At 25.4% G+C, this 26,778-nt stretch overlaps 2 protein-coding genes across 10 annotated transcripts in view; one reads left to right on the forward strand and one right to left on the reverse strand.

Moving 5' to 3' along the window:
• Positions 1 to 36: 36 nt before the first annotated feature.
• Positions 37 to 12,141, forward strand: LOC122512791 (protein MON2 homolog). 4 transcript variants are annotated; one of them, XR_006302666.1, is made up of 25 exons: positions 37 to 954; positions 1,376 to 1,507; positions 1,603 to 1,785; positions 2,611 to 2,847; positions 3,068 to 3,193; positions 3,459 to 3,656; positions 3,803 to 4,055; positions 4,261 to 4,414; positions 4,734 to 4,973; positions 5,144 to 5,433; positions 5,577 to 5,947; positions 6,108 to 6,320; positions 6,510 to 6,685; positions 6,770 to 6,932; positions 7,110 to 7,257; positions 7,375 to 7,628; positions 7,831 to 8,216; positions 8,327 to 8,489; positions 8,569 to 8,712; positions 8,927 to 9,240; positions 9,434 to 9,618; positions 9,710 to 9,950; positions 10,258 to 10,334; positions 10,453 to 10,687; positions 10,987 to 12,141. XR_006302666.1 is itself a non-coding variant. In XM_043628859.1 (24 exons), exons 1-24 carry the CDS (start codon positions 835 to 837, stop codon positions 10,623 to 10,625), a joined length of 4,947 nt encoding a protein of 1,648 aa, XP_043484794.1. In that variant the 5' UTR covers positions 37 to 834; the 3' UTR covers positions 10,626 to 10,831. The 4 variants fall into 4 exon arrangements, 1 of the variants encoding a protein (XP_043484794.1); XR_006302667.1 differs by having other exon boundaries at positions 8,569 to 8,697; positions 10,252 to 10,334; XR_006302665.1 differs by having other exon boundaries at positions 10,252 to 10,334; positions 10,987 to 12,140.
• An 8,577-nt stretch (positions 12,142 to 20,718) lies between these two features.
• LOC122512785 overlaps positions 20,719 to 26,778 on the reverse strand; it is a 40,051-nt gene continuing 33,991 nt past the window's right edge. For all 6 annotated transcript variants that reach the window (XM_043628852.1, XM_043628851.1, XM_043628850.1 and 3 more), the window contains 5 exons: positions 25,805 to 25,902; positions 25,049 to 25,364; positions 22,253 to 22,548; positions 21,642 to 21,818; positions 20,719 to 21,153 (listed from right to left, as the gene is read on the reverse strand). In XM_043628852.1, the coding sequence (XP_043484787.1) occupies positions 21,121 to 21,153; positions 21,642 to 21,818; positions 22,253 to 22,548; positions 25,049 to 25,361 (819 nt within the window). In that variant the 5' untranslated portion in view covers positions 25,362 to 25,364; positions 25,805 to 25,902 and the 3' untranslated portion in view covers positions 20,719 to 21,120. The remainder of the gene's footprint in view (positions 21,154 to 21,641; positions 21,819 to 22,252; positions 22,549 to 25,048; positions 25,365 to 25,804; positions 25,903 to 26,778) is intronic.

A 26,778-nucleotide genomic window follows, 5' to 3' on the forward strand; every position in this document is an offset into this window, starting at 1 on the left:
CGTCAGTTACGTTCAGTTGCGTCACAACCGTCACCACGTCAACACTGTAAACGCTGTAAACATTTGCTCTGCTTTCTATCTAATTAAAATTGAAATGTAATTGATAATAGTTCTGGAAGATATTCAATATAATAAAAACAGGAAATTTTTGATAATAATATCGATAAAGAAAGAATGAAAATTAATAAGTTCTTTAAGACTCGTACATAACCTCAAATCTTTCAATAATCCTGCGACAGTCGTTTGGAGTAATGTCAATTCACTCCCTCGTGAAAAATATTAATTTTCCTATTAATTTTCGTATATTTAATAAATCACGTAAATTTAATTTCCGTCAGTAAAATTAATGAAATGAATGAAATTAATAAAAATTAATAATAATAAAATAATATAGGGTTTTAGGACCCAATAGTAAAAAACTTGAAAACTGACAAGGAAGAGACAAGACAATAATGACAACGTCCGCTGTCAGAAGGTGTGCTTGATTTAATTGTGTATGGTGAAATAAACTAGTTATAAAATTGTGCAAAAACTTTTTTTTTCCGATAAAAATTGATGATTTTGTTAAAAAAAGGAGAATTCATGGAACATGATAATCGAAGATATCCAGCTTGATTAAATGACTGGAAAATTGTTGTTGCATCGATATGCAATATTTTGTAGAGTTAATGCCAACTCATCTATACGAAAATTATTAAAAGCTGTATATGTTACACACCCAATAAAAGACGTATTTAATTTTCGATAAAAATACATCATCCAAAGTGTTTAATTAAACAATAATCGCGTGTCATGAGTTAATTAATTATTGAAGAGAAAAGTAATTTGCCGACAATGACAAGCTCAATAGTTGGTGGTGGTCTAGAATCAGTGACAAAATTTTTTGAAATTCTTCAATCTGATCTCAAGATACTTGCTGGTGAAACTAAAAAGAAATATCCGCAAATTAAAGAGGTAAATTGTGTTAATTTAATTATTATTATTTTTCTCCTATACAATTATCAAAATTCAAAGATCTCAATTTGAGACTAGACCGAAAATTCAATAAAAATGAATAAAATACAAGAGAAAATTACTATTTTCTGGAATTTGTCAACTTTTGTTTATCTTTTTTCAAATAAGTGCATAATTAGTTTGTAGTAAATTGCTTTTAAGGCACTTTAAACAAGTTGATATTTAAAATAGCTTTAATTTACATATTTAAATTTAAATTTTCTATCTTTAGATTAAAGTTTAGGTATAGAGCCAAGTTAAAAAAAAAATAATTGAATTATGGAATTTAATAATTAGAAATATTTTTATATTTCTAATTATAAATTTTTATATTATTATTTTTATATATATTTTGATTAAATGTTTAAAAAAATGTTTCCAGTCATGCGAGGAGGGAATCGCAAAACTAAGATCCGCATCTGGAAATCCAGGAAGTCAAATATATTATGTGGTTAATCAAATTTTATATCCCCTGGTTCAAGGCTGTGAAAGTAAAGATGTAAAAATTATTAAGGTTCGTATATAAACATTTCTTTAAAATTTATTCTCAGAAGAATTTTTCCATTTAAAAATTCAATTCACACAAGTTTTTATTTTTTTTCCTCGCAGTTTTGCTTGGGAGTAATGCAAAGATTAATTACTCAACAAGCTGTGGATCAAAAGGGTGCACGTTACATCACGGATACACTATGGATGTTGATGGAAGCTGGAACAGAAGAAGTAAAAGTACTGCAAACAGTTACATTGTTACTCACGAGTAATACACTCGTTCATGGAGAGACGCTTTCAAGGGTAAAATATCTCCATTGTCTTCTTCTTTACAATTGCTTCCAAGGTTTTACTTTTTCATTTACATATTTTAAAAATAGACGTTGAAATCTTTCTTTCATTTCACACGTTTTCTTAATTAATTGTTTTGTTTATTGAAATGAAAAGTCCCTCTTTGGAAATAAAGACTCTCTTTATTTATAATTTTTTTTGTATACTTTTATTTAGTTTTTTTAAGTAGGAATACCTGGAAATGTCAGGGAATTTTTATCGAAATCCTGGAAAATTGTTGTTTTCTAAAGTTATTGTGTTTATTTTTGAAATTTAATTTCACTTAAATATTTCAAAGTTAATTCAATTTTAAAAGAAAACTTTAATGTTGAATTTTAATCATTTTTAATACAATTTTAATGGAATTGCTCGAAAAATGTAATTATTCTTCAAGATTTTATTAAAATTTATCAAAGATATTCAATTATTTTAAAAACCTTTGCTACAATTTGTTTATTAGAATTTATGTATTATTTTCAATACATTTTTAATTAAATTTCTTTAAAGAATTAAATTATTTTCAAAAATTTTAATGAAATTCTTTGCGTAACAAATACAATTTTTTTCAAAATAATTTTAATAAAATTCTTCGCAAAAATCCAATTATGTTTAAAAATTTACAAAAATTCTCGTCAAAATTTCAGTTATCTTTATAAATAATAAAATTTTTCTCCGAAATTCAATTATTTTCAAAAATATTAATAAAATTCTTGGCAGAATTTCAATTATTTTTAATACAATCTTTTTCTCATTTTAAAGAGATTTTAATAAATTAAAATGTATGTTTTGTTTTTCCAGAATCTTGTCTTGTGTTTTCGATTGCATTTCACTAAAGATTCGACAACAATAAACACAGCTGGTGCAACTGTGAGACAATTGGTGTCATTAGTATTTGAACGTGTCGTGGCTGAAGATGAGGAAAATCCTGAACAGCGTTCGATTGAAGAGATTAATTTAGAGGAATTGAAATCACCAACGAATCAACCTCCGAAAGGCCTCGGACCATGTGCTGCCGATGCTTTTTTAATGTTCCAGGTACTTTTTTTTAGCAAAATATAAATTAAAAAGAGGCAATAAATATTAATTTTCGACTTTTTACTTTCTTATTCAATTGTTATTTCAATTAATCAATTTTTCTTTCTTTTCAATCTTTTTTCTTATTACTTTTCTTAATTCAATTTTTTTGTATTATTTAAATTCTTCATAATTCGTCTTTGAGAAAACTCTTTTTAATAACCCCTTTTTTCCTTATTAGGATTTAGTTCAATTGGTGAACGCAGATCAACCTTATTGGTTAACAGGAATCACAGAAATGACCCGAACTTTTGGTTTGGAGTTGTTGGAATCAGTTTTAATTAATTTCTCGTCTGTATTTTTTAAGGTACGTCTACTTTCGATTTTAATAAAAAAAACAATATCCATTTATTTTTAGTAATTAAATTGATTAATTTATTTATTTTATTGATTTATTCTAATTAATGTTTTTTCTAATTATAACAAATTATTGAATAGCTAGTAAAAGTTTTATTAAGTTTCTAAAGTAATTTTAGTACTAATAATAATAATGATTGTATCTTAATTAATTTAAGTACTATTTAAATTTGTCGACTAGAATTTTTAATAAATTATCATCTTTTTTCTTTCAGCATCCGGAATTTAGTTTTCTATTGAAGGAAAGAGTTTGTGCTTTGGTTATTAAACTATTTTCACCAAATATAAAATACAGAAATTCGGTTCCAGCTTCAATTCAACAAGCAACACCTCTTGATAAACCTTATTTTCCCATTAGCATGAGACTTTTACGTGTTGTTTCCATTTTGATACAAAAATATCATTCTCTGCTGGTAAGTTGAAATAATTTTATTTTCTTGTAGTAAACAATTAGAATTTTGAATTAATTAATTAAACATTAATTGTAATTAATTAAACTTTAATTATAATTAATTAAACATTAATAATAATTAATTTCTTCTTTCAATAATTTTTATAGGTGACGGAATGTGAAATATTTCTTTCGTTAATTGTGAAATTTCTTGATCCTGACAAACCAGTTTGGCAACGGGCTTTAGCACTGGAAGTTTTACACAAAATGACCGTACAATCCGATTTATTGACAAGCTTTTGCAATTGTTATGATCTTAAACCACACGCAACTAATATATTTCAAGATATTGTTAATAGTTTAGGTGCTTATGTGCATAGTCTTTTTGTGAATCCGCACATGATCGGCTCGTCTAGTATGGGTGAGTTTATCGTAAATATTATTCTTAAAAACTATTTAATTTTTGAATTAATTATGTTTCAATTACAATTATTCCATAGTTTATTTGTAATTATTTTTCAAACAAAAATGATTTTCGCTACAAAGCAAATTTTTTCCAGACTTTTTAAATAAATTGTTAATTGTTAATTTGCTTGATTTAATTTAGAGTTTAATTTTTTTTGCAGGCTCATCAACACCGGCTGTGCAGTCAACAGCACCGGCTCTCTTAGCTGGTATGCCAATTGGTCCTGGCGTATCTCCTCAACCTGGATTTTATTCCAGAGGAATATGGTTGCCCGTGGTTGTCACGTTTCCTAGTGGACAAGCAAAATCTACATAGTTTGTATTAAATTACAATTTTTATTCTGTCATCAATTTTTTAACTTTTCTTATTCTATATCCATTTCTATATCTTGTTCCATTCTATTCTCTTTTGTTCTATTCTATTCTAATTTTTTCTATTTTATTTTCTCTATTCTATTTTATTGTTTTCTTTTCTATTCTATTCGATTCGGTTCTTTTCTATTTTATAGTATTCTACCCTAATTATTCTATTAATGAATATAAATTTATTTTCCGTTTGACTTTGATAAAATATAATTTTAAGTTGTAAAAGAATATTTTTAAGATTTTATAAACTGCTCTCTTTTTTGTTTAGTCTCGATATGTTGGATAAAATTGAACCGCCACAGATACCGGACGGTTATGGAATCAGTATTGCATACGCTTGTTTGTTGGATATAATTCGCTCAATAGCGTTGGCAATTATTGGCTCCAGAGAGGAGAATACAGAACATCGGTATAATCCTACGGAAGCTGAAAAGAAACTTCATGTTCAATTAATTAATTCAAGTTGGTGTGGTCTACTGGCGGCTCTCAGCCCCTTGATAGACGCTAGGTAAATATTTAATTCCAAAACAAAAATCTAATAGTAACCGCAATTCTTTTTTTACCCTTTTCTTTGTACCTTTTTCTTTAATCAGATTAAATTAAACCTCAAGTTTAATTTTAAAAAAATCTATTTAATAACGAACGGTAAATATAACAAAAAATTTAATTTTTTTACAGTACTGATGAATCAGCGACGGAAAATGTTCTCAAAGAAATACAAACGTTCGCATCATTGTGCGGTTTACTCGATTTGAATACACCCCGAGACGCTTTTATAACAGCAATTTGCAAAGCTTCATTACCTCCGCATTATGCTCTCACTGTTCTCTACAGTGCTCCACAAGGAATTCCCAGTGCACGACCACAAGATTCTGTACAATATAATCCCGCATCAATGGGAGATTCTGATTACCGACAGCAAGTCGTTGCCGTTGGAACACCCTTACCCACAGCTTCATTGCCAATTGGTATGTAATTAACTTTTATCCTTTAAAATAAAATTTTAATTTCACACAAAAATATATTATAATTTCTGTTATAAATTATATAAATAAATAGAATTTTAAATATTAAATGTGAATTTTTCGATAAAAAAAAACTAATTTTTTAGGAGCTCAACAAGGACCAGTTATGTTGACGGTGAAAAATCTTCAATGCATGAGAGCTTTACTTTTATTGGCGCATTGTCATGGCAGTATTTTGGGAACTGCTTGGCATTTAGTGTTGACGACTCTTCAACATCTAGCTTGGATTTTGGGACTGAAACCATCGACGGGAGGTTCTTTGAAGGCAGGAAAAACCGCTGCCGACTCGAATGCAATGCTAACAACGGCTGTCATGGCAGATTTACCGGTTCTCAGCGCAATGCTCAGCAGATTATTCGAGAGTAGTCAACATCTCGATGATGTTGCTCTTCATCATTTAATTGACGCCCTGTGTAAACTGAGCCATGAGGCTATGGAATTGGCATATTCTAACAGAGTAAATTTCAATTTTTCAATTTAATTTCTTTTTTTTTAAATTTAATTTCTTTTTTTTTTCCTTCTTGTGGAAGCTTTTTATATTATTTTAATTTATACTATTTTTATAATAATGCATTTTATAATTTAAAATAATTATTCTATATTGCGTTGAATTTTAGGAGCCATCATTGTTCGCTGTGGCAAAACTTTTAGAGACTGGACTTGTAAATTTACCTCGAGTGGAAGTTTTGTGGCGACCACTTACAAATCATTTGCTTGAGGTTTGTCAGCATCCGCACATTCGCATGAGAGAATGGGGAGTCGAAGCAATTACCTATCTCGTGAAAGCTGCTCTTCAACATAAATATCCTCAACCACTTCGTGATAATCAGGTAGAATTTTGCATTTTTTAGAAATAACTCCAATATAATTGAAATGATAATTTTTATTGTTTATTATAAACTTATATTTGTAAATTAATATATAAATTTATAATTATTTATATATCTAATATTTATAAATAAAAAAATGTCACCTGATTTTTGATTAAAATTTATAATTTACCAATTTTTTTGTTTCAGAAATTGCAAGTGTTACTTTTGGGACCTTTGTCCGAATTGTCGTCGGTTCGTCACGCAGACGTCAGGCAACGACAATTGGAATGTGTTTTACAAGTTCTTCACGGTGCAGGAGAAACTTTGTATCATGGTTGGCCTTTGGTGCTTGGAATAATTGGCGCTGTTTCCGATCATCACGGGTGAGTCACGAAGAAAATTGAATATTACAAAAATAAGAAAATTCTTAACCAATTTATAATTTATGTCAAAAAAATATTTTTTAGGGAAAACTTAGTTCGCATAGCGTTCCAGTGTCTTCAGTTGGTAGTCACGGATTTCTTACCAGTAATGCCTTGGCGTTGCCTTCCTTTGTGCGTCGACACTGCTGCTAGATTTGGATCACAAACACAGGAATTAAATATTTCCCTGACCGCCGTTGGATTAATGGTGCGAAATTTATTTAATAACAATCATTATGAACAAAATATTTAAAAAATTTATTTTATCAAAAGTTTGATTTTAATTTAATTTTAATTTTATATTAGTTTTATTTTAAAACTTGTTTTATTTGTTATTTTGAAATTTCTTTTAATTTTATGTTAAATTTCATTTTATCTATTTCAGTGGAACATTAGTGATTACTTTTATCAAAATCAAGAGAAACTCTGCGTCTCATTGCGAGGAGATTTGGCGAATGTGTTTCCCGATTTTCCTGGGACAACGAATATGCCAGCGTTTGATAAATTATGGATGTGTCTTTACGCGAGATTAGGTTTGTCTATTTTTAATTGATATTCCTTTTAATTTTTTGCTAGTATAAAAATTTTAATTTTTAAATCGATTCACAAAATTGTAGGAGTTTAAATTAATTTTCCTTTTCGGTAATTAGGCGATCTTTGCGTGGATTCAAGACCAGCTGTTCGAAAATCTGCTAGTCAAACATTATTTTCGACAATTTCGGCTCACGGTGGACTTTTGCATCAACCGACCTGGCAAGCTGTACTCTGGCAGGTACTCTTTCCTCTTCTCGATAAGGTCAGATGTCTATCGAGTTCGGCGAGTAACGAGAAAGTCGATAGTGGCGGTAATATTCTTATTCATCACAGCAGAAATACGGCGCAAAAACAGTGGGCCGAAACTCAGGTATGAATTTTAGATAATAAAAAATTATATACCTATAAGTAAAATATAGAAATATAAATAATCAAAATGTAGAAATAGAAGAAATTCTTTAATTAGAGAAAGACTAATTAGAGAAATGTTATTTTTGTTTGAAAATTTAATTTGAAATGACTAGACCAGAAGGAATTTTTATTTATTTAATGGGAAAATTTTCTCATTTTAGGTTTTAACATTGAGTGGCGTTGCTCGTGTTTTTAACACGAAACGACAGTTGTTACAAATGTTGGGAGATTTTCCACGCGCTTGGTCTCTTCTTCTGGAGTTCATCGAAAATTCCGCTCTCAGTAAAAATAATGAGGTTTCTTTGGCGGCTTTAAAATCGTTTCAAGAAATTTTGTATTTGCCGAAAAATGCCGACAATGTTGATCCAGTGCATTCGGAAGATTCCGAAGTCTTATGGTTGGTTGCTTGGCGAGTTTGGTTGAGTATTGGAACGGAAAGTACGAGCCCACCTCAGGAAAATGAAGTCGATCTTTACGTTCCCTCGCAAGCTTTCCTCACCGCTTTGGTTCAAATATTCCCAGCAGTGTTTCAACACATTAAGAACAAGTAAGTGAAACATGAAATAAATTACATTTAATTTAATTTAATTAATTTCGTAGAAATTAATAATTTCTACAAAAACAGAATAAAGAAAACTGAACTATTTGAATTTTCAGATACACGAGTAATGATTTACAAAAATTGTGTTCGGTCCTGAAAAATGCGATTGCTGTTCCCGTTCATGGAGAGTCAACTCCCTATATTTTACCTACAATTCCAGATGCTATTCTCACTCAACTTCAGGATGGAATTTTGCACTCGATGGAACTTTTGCAGAAGGTTTGTTATCAATTACTTAAAATATATTTCACTTTTTAATACGTATTTCGATTAAACTAAAGTAAAATTTATTTTTTAGGAAGCACTCACGAGTTCTGAGAATTTAAAAACGATGATCGGTCCAATTTTCCTGCAACTTTTATATTTCCTAAAACTGGCCTGCGAGGCGCCAACATACGGAAAAGTCACGACAAAAAATATTTCTCAAGTGAGAGGTGTATCTGTGAGTTTTCTCATGGACATATAAAATTCTTAATTTTTTAACATGAAATATTTCTTGCATAAAAATATTTCTTAAATAGATTCTTAAATATTTCTTAAATATTTTTTAAATATTTCTTAAATATTTTTTTAAATTTTTTAATTTCCTGATTTGAAATAGTAGTTAATTTTTACGACTAGTCTTCATTTAATGGGATTATTTCTGTTTTCAATAGTCCGACTGGGTGACAATGAACTATGTGCCTTTTGGAGAAAAAGCCTTATCAATGGTAGTGAATTTATATCAAAAAACCGCACATGAATCACCAGTGATTGAAGGGCAAATATTACGACATATTATTGAAGCTCTACATTTGCCACTGTCCATGAAATATAAATGTCCTTCGCAAACAACATGGAAATTAGCAATTACTAATCTTCTTACCATTTTGCATATTGGAATTCCCCTTGCCAGAAAAAATTCGGAACCATTTCAAAATATGTGGCCAAAATTGGCAGACACGTTGGACGATTTTCTATTTCCCAAAAGGTACGGAATCTTTTCTTTTGTACTTTTAATATCTAAACTTAATTTTTTTATTTTATTACTTAAATTTAATTTTTAATTTAATTTTCAATTTAATTTTTAATTTAGTTTTTAATTTAATTTTTAATTTAGCTTTTAATTTAATTTGGAAGTGTTTTAGTTTTTATTTTATAAAATTGTTTTCTTTTTAATTTAGCGCTTTAAATTCGGAGAGAGGAGTCGAGGAAATTCAAGCAGACGAGGCTGTGGATTGTCAAGTCATGGAACTCCTCCGAGACGAAGTGCTACCTCATTCACAACATATTCCCCATCAATTTATTCTACGAGTCGTTATGCTTTTAAATAAGGGTTCCATACACTCGGCAACGGCAACGAATATAGGTAGATGAGAAATTGAGTAAAAACGAATTTTTAAATTAAATACAAGATAAATTAGTTTTTTATTCATTTATTTCGAAAAAAAAAATTCCAGAGAAAAATGGAGAGCCAAAATTACGAGAAGAATTTGCAAAGACGTGTTTCGAAACTCTACTACAATTTTCATTGCTTGACGGTTTGAGCAACGAACTTGAATCGAGTAGAGAAAAATTATTCGAAGACGAGGGAGGAATCGCCGGAAGATTAGCGGTCACGGCTCTTCTTCACAGGTTTCAAGAAGTTCTGAAACGCTACATCGACGATGAGAAGAGAAGTGGGAAATGTCCCCTACCCAGGTATTATCATAAATTTAGAAAAAAAACTACTATTTAGAAATTCGTTTCTCTTGTTCATAGATTTTGAAAAAAAATCACTCATTCGATTCGAAATTCATTTCTCTTGTAAATAAATATTTTTTCTTTATTGACAAATTTTAAATAGGAAAAAAAGTAGAAATAATAGGCTAATAAATAGTGTAATTGAAGAAAAGAAAAAATGCAGAAGAATGAATTTAATTACTAACAAAAGAATAAAAAGAATGAAATTAACAAAATAGAAATTAATGAAAAAAAATATTTATTACGTACTATGTTCTAGATACAGATTGTCAGAGATTTCTTTCGTTTTAAAAGCCGTTGCTACTCTTGTTGTTTCTCTTAAAAAAGCGCCCGCAAATAAAGGTAACAAATTAAAAATTACAAATTTTGAAGAAAAATTTATTTTTGATTACTTTTTTTGTCAAAAAAAAAAATAAATAACGCTTTGATTGATTTGAAATTAAAAAAATTTAATTTCCAGTTGAACGATCAGTCTGGGAACAGCTGATTGGCCTTTATCCATGTTTGGTGGAATGCACCGTTGCCACTGCATCTGGACCAGTTTCACGATCACTACGGGAAGCATTAATGCAATATCATGATTTATTGCGACCTCCTCCTTTATCGAATGCACCCACGTCCAATGGTGTTTGACCAACACATTCGATTCTATTAACTAGAAGTTTCCGTCAGTGTCCGTAACGCTACTAAATATTGTGAGTATCAAACAATTTCTCCCAAGACTAATGAATTTTACTTTTAATTAATTAACTATATTAAAACTTTATTAAAAAGTAAAATTTATCTTTCCTGTTAAAATTTTTTATTATTTCGAGGATTAAAAAAATAATTTATTATAAAATAATAAATTATTTTATATTTAAAATTTTGCAGGATAATTTTATATACTTAAAGTGAAATTTCAATTTTAATAGATTAAAAAAAAAACATTTTTTTTTAAACTAAAATTAAATAATATTGAAACTTTTCCATGAACAGTAAGTTTTAATTTCAGATACATTTAGAGCAGTATTGAAACTCTTTTAATGAAACCAGAGTTTTTCTTGTACAAATCAATTTAGAATTGATATTGTCTGCTTTTATAGAATGTGTATATATTTAAATATTTATACGAAACGTTGCTGTCTCATTTTTTTTTTCATTGGGAATTGCAACGTAAATTAATTTCTTTTCTAATGGGCTCTATCAAACAGAGATCGAACTGAATCAACTTTTTAATAAAACCTGATTAGATATTTAAATATGAATATTATAAAAATGTTACTATAATAAAATTTAATTAAAGAAAAAAAACTAATAAAAATAATAGTAGTAATAAGACGTTAGAATCGAATAAAAACAAAAACTTGATTCTCCAATATTATAGAAAAAATGATAAAATATTGATAATTTCAGTAGAAGCTTTTTAAAACAGGTAAAAAAAAAAGTTGAGTAACAAGTATTAATTTCACATTCTTTTTCAATGAGCCCAATTTATGATAAATTTTGCTAAATAGTGTCTTCAGCAATAAATTGATTGTCAAGTTGACTAACTATGAGAAAAAGACTTGAGACAATTTTACAATATTATATAAATAATAATTATAAAAAGTACAGGGAGAAAAATTCTTTCTACTTAATAAATACTGTAGAGAAAATTTACATTCCACGAAAAAAAAAGCTTCATTTCAATTTTAAGTGTCAATGTCTATTGGGCTGAATAGTTGTGAACAAAAAAATGATATAAAAATAATTTCAAATAACTATATTAATTCATTGTCAATTGATAATTAATTAAATATATTATTTGTTGTTGGAAATAAATTGTTGATAATAAAGAATTTTTCGAATATTCGCAACAAAATAATACAATCAAACAAAAGATACAAATATTTATTATAATTAATTAATAACCATTAATTAATTAATCAAAAACAAGATAATATATATTTTCTAAAGAAAAAGTGTTCGAAAGGTAGAAAAATTAAAATCTTTTAATCGAGCTTTTTACTTATCGGTTTGTAAAAGCGAATATTAAAATTACGTAATTCTAAATTAATTAATTTTAATTGAACTGAATTCGAAGTTATTAAATTATATCCCATTAAATTCTATTTGCGTTTGAAATTTTTGTTATAAAATAAAATCACAAAAAAATATTTCTGAAACGATTTTCAGGTTTCCTTAAAAAATCGTTTCTTTACTAAAAAATCAAAATTAAAATTTATATTGTTAAAAATGATTCTTAATGATTGTCATTGTTAATAATCATTAAAAACAAATAAATAATTAAAAAATTAATAATAATCATTAGTAGAAATGATTATTATTACAAAATGGAAAATATCGCATGAAAATAATACAAAAAAATATTACAAAAGAATAAAAAATTGTCGTAAAACTAAAATAATCATGTAAACAAAATTTATATAATTATGAAAAAAAATATTATAATAAAAAGTATAATATATTTACGAAATGAAAAAAAAAATGAATTTCAATAATTGAACATTCTTTTTTCGGCCCAATAGACATTTTAACAATAGAATAGAGATTTCGAGTCATAATTTCAAAAGAAAAAAAAAATAAAAATATTTACAAAATAAGCATAAAAACATACAAATAAATAAATAGAATTATATTCTACACTACCTACTATTAAACTCTGAACATTAACCGTATAGTACAATAATTAATTGCTTCTCGTGATTTTTTGATAAAAAAAACAAAAAATGTTCAAAGTGTGTTTTGAACAACGACAAATTCAGTTATAATAATAATTATTCAAACATCAATAAAGCACAGTTTTGCTAATTATACTGATTACAATATTGAAAAAAATAATAATGAATGTTTTTGCTCCTAGTTAAAAAAATCGTGCAAATTAGTTTTTTAAAAAAAAACAGAATTATTTCCGTATATTTAAAATAGCTGTAAATAAAGATCAGAATGCGTGCAATAAAATTATAATTTATCGAGCTTTTTACTCTATATGTAAATATTTAAAGAAAAAACTACAGTTTCCATTAAAAAAAATCATTGTAGAGATGTGATTGCGTAGACAATTTTATAAATTTTAAAATATTGTTCATCATTTTATTCGTAAATGAAAAAAAAACTACTGTAAGAATGTAAATAAAAAAAAAATAATAATGATTGAATAAAAACTTGAAATCAGTTTTTATTTGAGTCAAAAAACTTTCTTCTAGATTCCTTATAGAATTAAATTGCTTTATTATTAATTTATTTTTCTATTTATTTTATCTATTTTTTCTTATTTTCTTATTTTATTAATTTTGTTGATTTTTATTCTTAATTTTAATTTTTAATTTTTCTTTAGTATTTTATTTATTTTTATTTTATTTCATTGGCCTTTTTTATTATTTTATTATTTTAATATTTAATTATTTTTTACTTTTTTTGCGTTATTAGGTATTTTATTTTATTACCTATTTTACAAATTTTTATTTCTTATTTTACTGAATTGTTTTGATTTTATTATAATTTTTATCGTATGTACACAATTAAGTTAAAAACTTTTATTTCCATTTTTTTCGTAATTAAAAATTTTTCTTTAAATTTCCAGAATTATTTAAATTAACAACTATTTTTTCAGGTGAATAAGAAGGAGACAATTTTTAAGATGATATAGATATATTTTAAAAACAAAAATAGAGTACACAGCTATACAACATCATAAATGCGTGATTATTTTGAAATATTTTTTTCCCCGCTAATGGAGTCTTATTCTCCATTTATGATTTAGTTTTTACGAAACTTTTTTTTAAACACTTCTTGAAAAAATTGCATTGCATTTACATTCATTTTTTTTATTTTTGAAAGCAGACCTGTTGAGTAAAGAAATTTTGCACATTACATTTTTTACTGCTTTTTTTAAAAAACATTTCACAGAATTTTTTTTTTCATGTCAATTTTTCTGGGATTTTTTCATTACATATTTAAATAATTTGTTACTTATCGATTTTTTGTTTTTCTTTTTAAGTATTTTTGTTTCTTTTTCTTTTTAAGTTTTTCTTTTTTTCTAGTTTTGCTAGTCAATTTTTTTTTTCATTTTTATTCGTACTTGGAAATAGTTTCTGTAAAATGTTTCTTTCTTATATGAAGATATTAAAAATAATGCCATAGGGATTTGAATGAATTTTTCCATTTTTAAAATTTTGTTATTGTACATATGAGATTGTAATTTTTTTTTAGTGTCCGTAGAAATAATTTTTTTAACGCCATTTTTGTATGAAAGATCTACATCTATAAAAAGCATATTTATCATCTAGAGTTCACAGCATCTTATTATAATATATAAATTTAAATTAATTCATAAAATTCCATTTGTTATTTAGTAATATTGACTTTGGTTATTTGCTCCATTTTTTAAGTCTTCCAAAAATCCATTGTTAATTCAGAAAAACACTTTCAATCATATAGGTATTTTTGACTAGAAACAGTTTATTTTTCTTTTTTGTCAATTTAGTAATTATTGATAAGATAATTCTCAGTGGATTCAGTGAAACAATGAGAATAAGAGATTGAAATAATGACCGTTTACCAAAATGTTTCTTGAAAGAAAAAAAAAAAATAAAATCTAGGTCAATGATTGAGAGGGAATTGAATACACAATGAATGTTCTTGCATCGATTCACTATATTCAATTATTCTGTACCTTTCTTCTGAATTGCTAGTAGTCGGATTTTCTTTTCAGGAGCATAATACCGAATTTTTTATTTTTTTTAATAATAGATAGTCTCTTTTCTGATTCCACCCACATTCAACCTGCGCTTTTCATAAAGGACAATCCTATCCTCTTGCTTTCATTTTTTTTATTTACATACATTAGATTTTAACACACGTATAACGAAAAAAGTTATATTGCCATATCAGTCATTGCTTCATTAATGAATTTTTAATTTTTTTTTATTGTCTTGGTGCATAATTATAGATTATTTTTTCTAGACACAAGAACAATTTTTATCGCAACATTATTTTTTTTTTGTCGCAATTTATCGCAAACTTATAAACTCATTAATTATAATAAATTAATTAACGCTTCAGAGCATCTTGAAATAAATTCAGAGGAAAAAAAAATTATTTTTTGAATTTGGATTTCATAATTTTTTAGTCTCATTTTTAATTAAAAAAAAATTAATAATAGTTATAATGGGAAATATTTACAGGAAAAAAAATTTTTTAAAAATTCAATTAAGTTCTTTAGTGTTTTTTGATTCAAAATGAAAAATTTCTTTCTTTCGTTTCAAACTGTTCGTTTCCGTTATTAGTTTTCTTTTAAAATTCCGTATTCTATTCCCTGTTTGTCCTTAATAGTGATTCAAAATCTACCGAAGCACTTAATGAATACAAGATTTACACACGACAGTATTTTATTTTTTTTTATTTTTATATATAAAGAATTCAGAATGCTTCCCCCGAAATATCAATAATATATCTTAATTATTATTTTTCATCATCGCACTAATTTATTGTTTATTTAATATTAATTATTGTCAATATTTCAGCTTACTGTATACTATATATATTTTTTCTTCTGTATTTTTTGAATGTGTAAAGTAGAAAAAAAATCGATTATTTAAATGAAAAAGAATTTTAATATTAAAAAAATCGAAACAATTATAAATTAAAAATAAAAAAAGGTAAAAAAAAGAAAAATAAGAAAAGAAAAAAACAGTAAAAAAGAAAAAGAAAATTTCAATGAAGTCCTTTAGTGTTTTTTTATTTCTTTTTTTCCCTAAAGAAAAAGGAAACTAAAAAGTAAAGTTTAAATATTCAAAAATTTTGTTTTTCTAAATAATAAAAAATGCAATGGTATTTAAAGCGCAATAAGGTTTTAATTTCGCACGCAATTGATGCCCGGATATGAAAACAGACGTACATCAGTATTAGATCAACGGCTAAAAATAATATCTCTGCTGAAAATTGTCCAAGGAACCTATAAGTCTGCGAATCTGCGAAATTCGAATATTTACATTCTAAATCAATTTCAAATTTTCATCTATTATTAATTCAATTATCAAGATTTATAATCAAAAAAATTTTTTTTCATTCCAAGGAAAATTTTTAAGCAGAAATTTCTTTTTTCCCTTTTTTTTTTGTTCTAAAACCATCATGTCAGCTATTATTTTGTCTCAAACGTGTGACAGTCTTTGCAGTTTGAATTTTTAATTAAAAGAAAAATCCTATCTGATCCATTTGTTGAAAAAAAAGAAAAAAAAAACTATGAAAAAATGTAAGTAGAAAAAATTAGATTTTTGTCATACTTTTTTTTTGGTTTCTTGTGAATTAAAAAGAAAAACAATATTTATAGAGATTGTGATAAATATTTTTGGAGGATTTTTTCCTTTTTTCTTTTTCTATTTTGTGTTCTGTTAAAAAAATATACTTCGTTCGAGATAAAAATCACAATTTGTTATTTTTTTTTGTACTATTAAAGAGCTCATTCCTGATATTATAATATTTATCCTGTCGTTGAGAAATTACATTTTTATTCGGCAAACGAAAAATTATTTATTTTTAAAAATTATAATAATTTCTTATTATTATAATTTTTAAGAATAAATAATTTAATAATAAATAATAAAAGAATTTAAACATCTTTTATTTATATAATTTGTGACTGCCAAAAATATTTAATTAATAATAATAAAAATAAAAATAATAATATTGGTATTAATAATAAAAATACTAATAATAATAATGGATAAATATTCTCTAGACAATTATTTTTACAACAATTATATACATCACGAATGCAGAAAAAAATTATTATTTTTCCTTTTAGTAAAATATTTATAAATAAAAAAAAAAAAATGTAAATACAAAAAAAGTGCATTTTTTGAAAATCGAAGTACTTTTTTCGAAAAATATTCGAAATTCGTAAAATATAAACAGAAGAGAAAAGAAAAATAACTAAAAATTATAGTTAAGTACTTTTTTAGAAGTTGAAAAATATAAACGGAAGAGAAAAGAATAATAATAATCAAAAATTATAATCATATAAAGCGTTCTCTCTCTCGCTCCGCACGTTGATTAGGTAATTAGGTAAATTTACATTATTAATCACCTTGTGAAATAATTATTAACATTATCTTTTGTTTGCTTAAGATGTAAGTTGACACACACAATTTACGTTAATAGGCCATATGTAATTAACCGGAATCCCGTTACAAACTGAGTGGCACTACAACGGTTTTGAATATAATTATGATCGAACACGTTTACGTTGGATATTATTCATGTCTTCTGTATAGTATGTGTGTAGATGTAGTACGCAAATATTTGCTGCATAAATTGGTAAGTGACTTATACAAAAATTATTTCTTTTTTTTCCCCCATTTATATAGATTATAGCATTATTTATTTATTTACTTATTTACTTTGTTAATTGTGTGTGTATATGTTCAAGTATATTTTGTATATTCATAATTATTATTACAAATCTTCGCACGAAGATTATTTATTTAGAGACAAAAAAATATTCTATATCATTTTTATTTTTTACATTATGAAGAAAAATATACCCTGCAGTCTTCCTTCTTTTATCGTTTTTCTGAATTTTTTTCCTTTTTTTCAAAAATCATGATGATAAATTCGATAAATTAACAAAAATATGTAAGATTCAATAAAAGAGCATTTAGATTTTCATAAAAATGCAACTACTTTTTTTTCAATACTTAAACTATCGATCGCTTTCTAAGTCTATTTTCTATATCTATTATTTCAGTTTCGAAATCAAGACGGTAAATTAAAAAAAAAAAATTGTACTGACTAACAAAGTCAGTTAATTCTGAAAACAATCAATTGACTAGATTGATGACGACTATTAAATTATTGTGACGAAAAAACGTATGAGAGCCTCAAGAAATTTCATTAAGAATCCTGGCACTTTAAGAACGGAGGACATGATTAATAGATTGCATTTTTTTTTCTCCAAAAAATCTTTAAAATGTGAACATTTAATATTCAATATTTCGTTTAGACGAAAACGTGAGTGAGATGTATCTATGCGATTATAATTTATTATAATAATGATCGAATAATTCGTTACTTCAGACAGTATCTTATCTAGTGCAGTAATAATAAGATAATAATAATATAATAATAAAAATAATAATATAACACATATAATGACGTTTACTCTCTATGCGTGATGCGTGAGTTCTCATAATATTTGCATCAATAATTATATATATTTTTTAATTTAATCAGGCTTAATCATCGATAACAATTTATATATAATATGTTAATCGATATTATTGTCCGACACATTTAAACTTGAAATACGTACACGAAAATTAATAATAATTAATAACAATTATAATAATGATCCATCAGTGATCATCTCGCATCTATTTAATTATTATTGTCGTCAGGATATTTTCGATCAAAAAATTATCTAAAAGAAAACTAAACTCTCTCAATGAAGTAATTAAATAATTAGTAAACAAAATCATTTAATAATTAAATAATTTTTCACTTTCCAGTGAATTAAACTTTCCAGTAAATTATTTTCAGGAAAATATCAAAGAATTGGTTCTTAAATTCTTAATTGTTATTTAAATTAAATTTTTCTTTGGACTTTTGTGATATATTTACGATGCAAGTAAATCGCTTTCGGTTTGTAAATCGTAATAACAAGAAGATCCTCTATATCGAACATGGCGCTTAAAATTAATTAATTGAAAATTCCTATAGAAGAAGGTACATTCAGCATTTTTTTTTTTTTATTTATTATTTTTCTTATACTGGTGACGAAATTTAAGTCACTTGTATTCCTAGAAAATTATTATTTATCGTAATTAAGTACATTTTTTTTTTCCTTTTCTTTTTCTTATTTTTTGAAAACCTATCAATTATTTTTTTTTTAAGGAGAACTTTTCGTCAGCTGTAACTTTTTAATTTTTCTATTCTTTTGTGAAAGAAAAAAATAACAAGGGCTTTTAATTTGAAATTGTCATCGTGTTTATAAATTACATAGGAAAATTAATTCGACTTTTTGTAACTAATAAAAATAAACAATCGCTTCTGAATATTAAAGATAATAATTAATTCCGTTGGAACTAAAAAATAAAAATAGAATTAAACAAAGAATTGAATTGAATTAAATAAATATTAAATAATGAACAAAATAGAATAAAATTAAATAAAGAATTAAATTAAATAAAGTAATAAAAAAAAATAAATTGAAGAAAACGCTAATAAAATCAGAAAAAAAGCAATGTATAGGTATAAATTAATTCGAGATAAAAATATACGTGGTACAAAAAACGGATAAAAAAGGAAAGAGACAATAAAAATAAAAAAATTCAGTAAAATATAAGTAACGAAAGAATGCAAAAACAATACGAGAAGAAATCAATAAAATATACAAAAAGATAACAAAACTTAACAAAGCAAAAAAAACAAAATTTACAGAAAAAATATATACAAAAGAAATAAAATCTATAAAAAATAGGACGCGATAAAATGATATAAAAAATAAATTTAAAAAAAGGAATTAAAACCCTTTTATATTTTTCATCTCTCGATTCAAATCATTCTGCAATCGACGTCTAAATGCAAAAAAAAGAAAAGAAAAAAATTCGACGACACACGCCTTTTGATATATAAGATTTCTGATTGCAGAATGTAATAATTTTCGCAGAAATTTAACTTACATTTTATTTATATATGTATAGTATTTATAAGTATACGTTAATCACGCGCATAAGCTTTTACTAATAAATATAATATTGTCGACAGTATACACATTTTATAATAAAAATTATTGTCTCGCGTAAAATTCAGTTTATTATGACACCTACGATGTGTATATCGCATTAATAATAATATTATTAATAATAATAATAATATTCTGATTGACTCATCAATAAAATGTGCCTCTAGAGGTTCGTAATAGATAAAAAAGAATATGTCTCATTATTTGAGACACTTATTGTCAATTCAAGTTTGAGAGTAAATCAAATGAAAGTTTTTTTTTCTCCTTTAAATTCACTAATAAAAGTATTTTTCTAAATTATAATTATTTAAATTATTTATTGATATGAATCAATTTGATATGATTGGGAATAATTCTTTGTCTTCAAAATATTTTTGAAAAAAATTTAATTTTTAATTTTAATTATTACCATTTTGAATAGAGTTTTAGAGATATTAATAAATATTCCAAGCCAGGAAATACTTTTTTAATTTACCATTTTTTCCATTTTAGAAAAAAAAATCAATTTACACTTCCGGTACATTTGGGATTCAGTTAACTTTTTAATTGGAAAATATTTCTATATATATTGAAAACTGAATATGTATCTTTAAATAAATGAAAATAAATAAATATTGAAAAAATATTTTTTTGGAAAGTTTTGAATACAATTTTTAATTACTTTTTACTTGAAAGGCTATTGAAAATGAAAAATACATACATTTCTCGTTATTCGGAAAATTTTATTAATTTGCCCTAATTCTGTGAATAAAGAACAATTATTTATTTTCTGTAAAATACATGATTTTATAATTCAGAGAGAAAAAAATTACCAATTATCCAAATTATCGAGGCTTGGAAAATTTCTTTAAACCAAATTTTGATTTTTTCATTATCAAAATGGTAATAATTTTAATTTCCAAAAAAACATAAAGTACAATTTTCCTTCTTTTAAAATATTTGTAAAGAAAATTTCATTTTGGAAAAAATACAAAAGTTTTTTTTCCCTATTCCTCGCAAGAAAGAAGAAATTTTTGTTGCGACGATAGAAAATTATTTTTTAGTCTAGAATAAAAAAATATATCAATTGAAATTAAAATCATTGACAATTTTCTCTCTTGAAACTTTTCTCTAAACGAAGAATTTGCACTTCAAAAATTATTTTTGAAAGGGCAAATTAAAAGTTTTTTGTTTTTCTCTGTCAATCTTTGTCCAGCAATATTCGCATTTATCTGAACTTTTCTTCTATTAAAATAGTTTTTGCAGACTTGAAGGCGGTATGTAATTTTTTTTTCTTCTAAATACTCACAATTATTTTGAATTTCTCTTCTCTTCCTCTTCCTAAACACAAGTGTTTCCTTTTTTTTTTTTGTTCCTTAGTAAATTGATAATACTCGCCAAGTTGGTTGAATAGAGCGCGATTTTTCAGTGGTCGAGGCCAATATCGTCTTTTTCTGGCTGATTGGAGAAAAACGCTTGATTAGTTTCTAGCAATATTATATAAAGCCAGCGTTTTATTTTTTTTTTTCTTTGTAGACTGACTTCGATTTTAACGCAACATATATTCTCGATCATATTGATCGTCTTTCTGTAATGAAAGTTCAAAGCGTGTAAGACAATTCAATTTAATATGTCATTGATAAGATACATTTGTGCTTGCATCTCTCAAGGACGATATCCATATAAACTACAATCTTAATATTCAATCTTCAATCCAACTTTATCACAATGAAGTTTTTTTTTGCTATTTTAGAAAAATAAAAAAATTTTTTTTTCTCATTGAAAAAAAATCTCTTTTAGAAAAAAAGAAGAGAGAAATTTTACAAAATGGAAAAGTTACGAATATTTGTTATGTAAAAATATTAAATTAGTTTTGTCGGGAAAAAAAAAATGATGAAGTGTTAGGTAATGTAAATATAAAAGTGTAAAAATAGACAAAAACTTACTAGAAGTGTCTCTCCGAGATTAACGTCGGAAACATATTGAGATGGATGTAAGTCGTAATTGACGTTTTTCGTGCCCTCGTAAGGATATAAGAAATTTTCGTCCTGTTGTCGGTCGCCAATTGTTCGTTCCTTGAAAACTGCTGCTCGCGCTGCTATTTCTTCAGCTCGACGTTGCTCCTGAAAAATGGAGAAAAAAAACCTATTATATTGTCAGAACTGACATGCTCAAGAGCGATAAAATCACTGATGCTTTTGTAATATAAATTAGCAACCCTCTTTCTTCATTTTGGCCCTCGTCTGACAGCTGTTACTTCAACTTTTTTCCTCTTTTTTTTTCTTATGACAATCATTGGATTTTTTATACAAACACATTCTTTGTTTCAGAAGAAATACTGATCATAAAATTACATGTTCGTTCCTCTTGCTTTTTATAAAAGAAATAAATTGTTTTAAATTTTAAATAATAAAAATGTGTGTAAAGATTTTTTTTGGATTGATTAATAAATGGGAATTCGATAAAATACTTGAAAGGAATGAAAAAAAATGTCTAAAGCCCGGGATTTAGTGAAGGGAATGGATTTGAATAGGGAAGAAAAAAGGTTGCTACTAACTTGTAGTTCTCGTGCACGTTCCGTTAGTATTAGTTCCTTTAGGTGTTGAAAGCTTCCTGACTGAGGCACATTTCCCGATTGTGGAACAACCATTCCGCCACCGATTCTGTAGGTGTATACACGCTGTGAAGTAGGTGGTTGACGATTTACTGTTCCATACGTCTTTGTCAATTCTTCGAAAGCTTTTGCTTTCGACATACCATTTCTTAGTCGACCATTGGAAGGGGCTTTATGAATCACTTTTCCATAAATTGGAACTCCACCAGATCTAGTTCGCGCTGGCTCGTTATGATTTTCTAATAACAATTTTAATTCGATAAGAATATAATTTCAATTCGACAGGAAAATTTCAATTGAATAAAAATAATTTCAATTTGAAGAATATACTTTTAATTTGACAAAAACAATTTCAATTCAATAAATACAAATTCAATTCAACAAAAACAATTTCAAATCATCATTAAAAATAATTTAAATTTGAAGAAAACAATTTCAATTCAATAAAAGTCATTTTAATTTGACGAAAATAATTTCAATTCCTTAAAAATAATTTCAATTCGACGAAAACAATTTTCCAATTCAATAAAATTAATTTCAATTTGACAAAAAAAAATCTATTCAATAAAAATAATTTTAACTCCACTAAAACAATTCCAATTCATCGAAAAAAATTCAATTCATTTGAAAATCATTTCAATTCAATAAAAATAATTTTAATTCAATAAACATAATGTCGATTCAACAAAAACAATTTCAATAATAGATAAAATTGCTCATAAAATTAATTACAAGTATTATTTTTTTGTCATGTCAAAAGTTTGACAATTACTTTGTAAATAGAGTGATTAGTGTTTTAGTGAAATATTAATTTCTCTAGAATTTTGACAATAAAAGAATTTTCACAGAGCAGTAAACTAAGGAAATTTTATCCAAACTATTCAAAAAATTTCACATTATCGACATTGCTCAATAGTCTATGAATTTTCTTTTTCAAATTAAAAAAAATCCATAAGTAAAGTTACAGTTGCAATTTTTAGAAATAATCAAATATTTTTTTCTGTATCTAAATAATTGAATTCTCGTACAACTTTTTGATAACAATTGATTTGAAAAAAAATTTGGGATAAAATTTTAGAAAATATTTGAAGAATTGGAAGAATTGCAGTTCTAATTTTTAGAAATAATTAAATTTCAAAACGTTTTCCATTGGAAGCATTTTGAAATTTTAATTCCTGACGGACAAATAAAATAACAATAAGTATTCAAATAATTATTAAACAAGAATTAATGAAATTTGAAAAATTTTGTTAGAAATTCTGAAAAAATGAGATTTTAAAAAAATAGTAATTACAATTTTTTGAAAATAGTTGAATTCCCGAAAATAATTTTAAAAAATTGGAAAAATAGAAATTTTTCTCAAATTTCATTTAAATAAATTTTATATTTCAAACAATTTTATTTTCTCACTTTAAAAAATTATTTTTAAGCATTTTTTGAAGAATTGTAACTAAAAATTTGGAGAATAATTTAATTTTACAAGTTTTGTATTTAGATAATTCAATTATCGTTGAATTCTAATAAGTATTGACTTAAAAAAGAATTTCAGTTAAAATTTCAGAAAATATTCGAAAAATTGGAAGAATTGCAGTTCTAATTTTTAAAAATAATTAAATTTCAAAAAGTTTTGCATTGAAAATATTTTGAAATTTTAATTCCTGGCGGACAAATTAATAGCAATAAGTATTTCAATATTTATTAAACAAAAATTGATGAAATTTGAAAAATTTTATTCAGAAATTCTGAAAAAAATTAGATTTTCAAAAAATAGTAATTACAATTTTTTGAAAATAGTTAAATTCCCGAAAATAATTTTAAAATAATTGGAAAAATAGGAATTTTTCTCAAAATTCATTTGAATAAATTTTATATTTCAAACAATTTTATTTTCTCACTTTAAAAAATTATTTTTAAGTATTTTTTGAATACCTCAAGGTATTTTTTAAAAATCATTTTTTTTTTGAATAATTTTATTTAAAAATTCTGAAAAATAATTGACTTTTGAAAAAATTGCAGTTGTAATTTTTAGAAATAATTAAATTTTAAAATGTTTTACATTTAAATTATTTGAAATTTTTAAAAATTTTATTGAAAATTATTGAAAAATAAGTGTTTAAATATTTGTTTAACAAAAATTATTGAACTTTTGAATAATTTAATGTAGAAGGTCAAAAAAAAATTAGGTTTTTGAAAAATTGTAATTAAAATTGTTTTGAAGATAACTGAATTCCTGAAGATAATTATAAAAATTGAAACAATTAAAAGTTTTATCAAATTTCATTGAAATAAATTTTATTTGAATTTATTTTAATTATTGAATTGAATTTATTTGAACTTAGTTGAAAGTATTTTGTATAATAATAATTATAATAATAATTGTATTAATACTAAATAATTTGAAAGTAATTTATTAGAAAGAATTTAATTTTATCAAAATTTTAAAAATTGTCTTGAAATATAATCGTATTTTTGAAGAATTAATTTCAAAAAATTATATATTTAAAAAATAAATTTTCATTAAATTTCAAACAGAAATTTTTTACAACTAACAACGGGCTAGAAAATTTTGCTCGCGTGTAGTTTTCGCTAGTTTAAATTAATTGAAAGTATTTTTTCTCCCTTTTATTTTTTTCTCCTTTTTAAGAATATCGGTAAGGAAAAAAAAATAGAAAAATTATATAGGAAATTTTGTTTTCACGAAGACAGTGACGAAAAAAAAAGTTATTTGAATGAAATTACCTCGATAGCCGTGCCATGAATGTGAACGACTTGGATAACTCTCCCACATGTTATAAGAAAATGGATCGCGATACATAGGCAAATCATTGGTCGCCTCTGCGGCTCTACTTTGTCGCTTGCTGTATCTCCACATGGCCCTTAATTCTTCGCATGTTGGTTCTGTTATGTGGGCACGCTTCTCACTGTAACCAATTTCACTGAACCCTGTCCTTTGAGATGACAAAGGGTTAATATAATGTGCCTGGTCTCCAACTGCCAGCACTCTGCTCGAATATACCAATATGATAGTCATCCATACAGCTACTATTTGCATTTTCTGTGAAATTCCACAAAATAACAATTAATCAATTTCTCCCAAAAAATTAAATATTCCGAAAACAAAAAAGAAATCAAATTGAAATCTTATCTTTTCATTGTTCGAGATTTTTTCTTTTTTTGCATTGAAATATATTTGTGAGAGGGAAAAATAAAAATTCTAAATTGAAAATTACATTTTAAACAATACAAAATCAGTGAAAACAAATCCTTTCAATTTTGAACACTGGGACTTAAACTACTTTGTTAATTGTTGAGCTTCATTGATGATTTAATCCGATAAAGCTTCATTGTTCCACACTTTCTAAATGCATGACCTGCTTTTCGCACATTAATTTCTGCATTACACTTGCCCGATTTATGAAAATAATGATAATATTCTACAATAATAACATTTTGTCCAATTTGAATTCAACGAGTTGTAATATTATTATACATTACCAATAAATTTCAGTCTTCTTCGGTCCAAATGATTGATTTGATTGATTTATATATCGTTGACGATATGTTGTAAGATATGTAACGTGCTTGTAAAATCTCTGCAAATAAAAAAAAACAATCATATTGTTATTAATTTATAAATAATTAAATATATTGTAAATATTGGAAATAATAAAAAGGGATTTTTTAGTATTATTTTCAAATTAGAAAGGTGAAATTTTCAATGAAATTTTGATTTAGGAAAATTTAGAAGCTGATGATTTCGGCACATACAACCTGTGGTGTGAAATTTACGATTTAATTATATTGTTGTTTTAGGAACAAGGTATGTCGTACATTCTCCAAACATAATTAACGAACTAACACATTCAACCAACTAACTAGAAACAATAGATTGAATTAATTAATGATTAAAGGACGGTCAAGTGTCCCTCAAAAATTACACACCGTTTAGATTGTAAAGCGGAAAATCGAATATATTTTCTTTACACTTGAACTGTTGAAATAAATTTAAATATTCGACAATTAAAGCCAACATTTTTTTTCCTTCCTTTAGTTAAAAATTAAAAACTTCATTCAAAAGTTTCAATAAGTCAGCAAATAATTTCAGGAATCACTAAAAATCTAACTAGAAACTACAGAAAAAAAAAGAAAAATACTTCATTTTTTAGGAGAATGTAATAATAAATAATAAACAAATAATAAATGAATAAATAAATAATACATGAAGATTTATTAAATGGTAACTTAAAATTGAATTGAAAAGAAAAGTTTAAAAAAGAAAAATTTATAACTGAAAAAATTGTAAAAAATGCGGGGAAAAAAAATAGAAAGTTTCTCTGTAATTAAACGAAAAAAAATGTAAATTTAACGAGACCAACGATGCCTGTAAATGGGAAATATTTAACGAGGAGTCGAAGAATGATAAAGTAATAATGTCACTACTGGCGGTATCGTACTGCAATTAACCGGCT

The sequence above is a fragment of the Leptopilina heterotoma genome, unplaced genomic scaffold (genome assembly GCF_015476425.1).
Source record: "Leptopilina heterotoma isolate Lh14 unplaced genomic scaffold, ASM1547642v1 Lhet_128, whole genome shotgun sequence".
Lineage (NCBI taxonomy): Eukaryota > Metazoa > Arthropoda > Insecta > Hymenoptera > Figitidae > Leptopilina > Leptopilina heterotoma.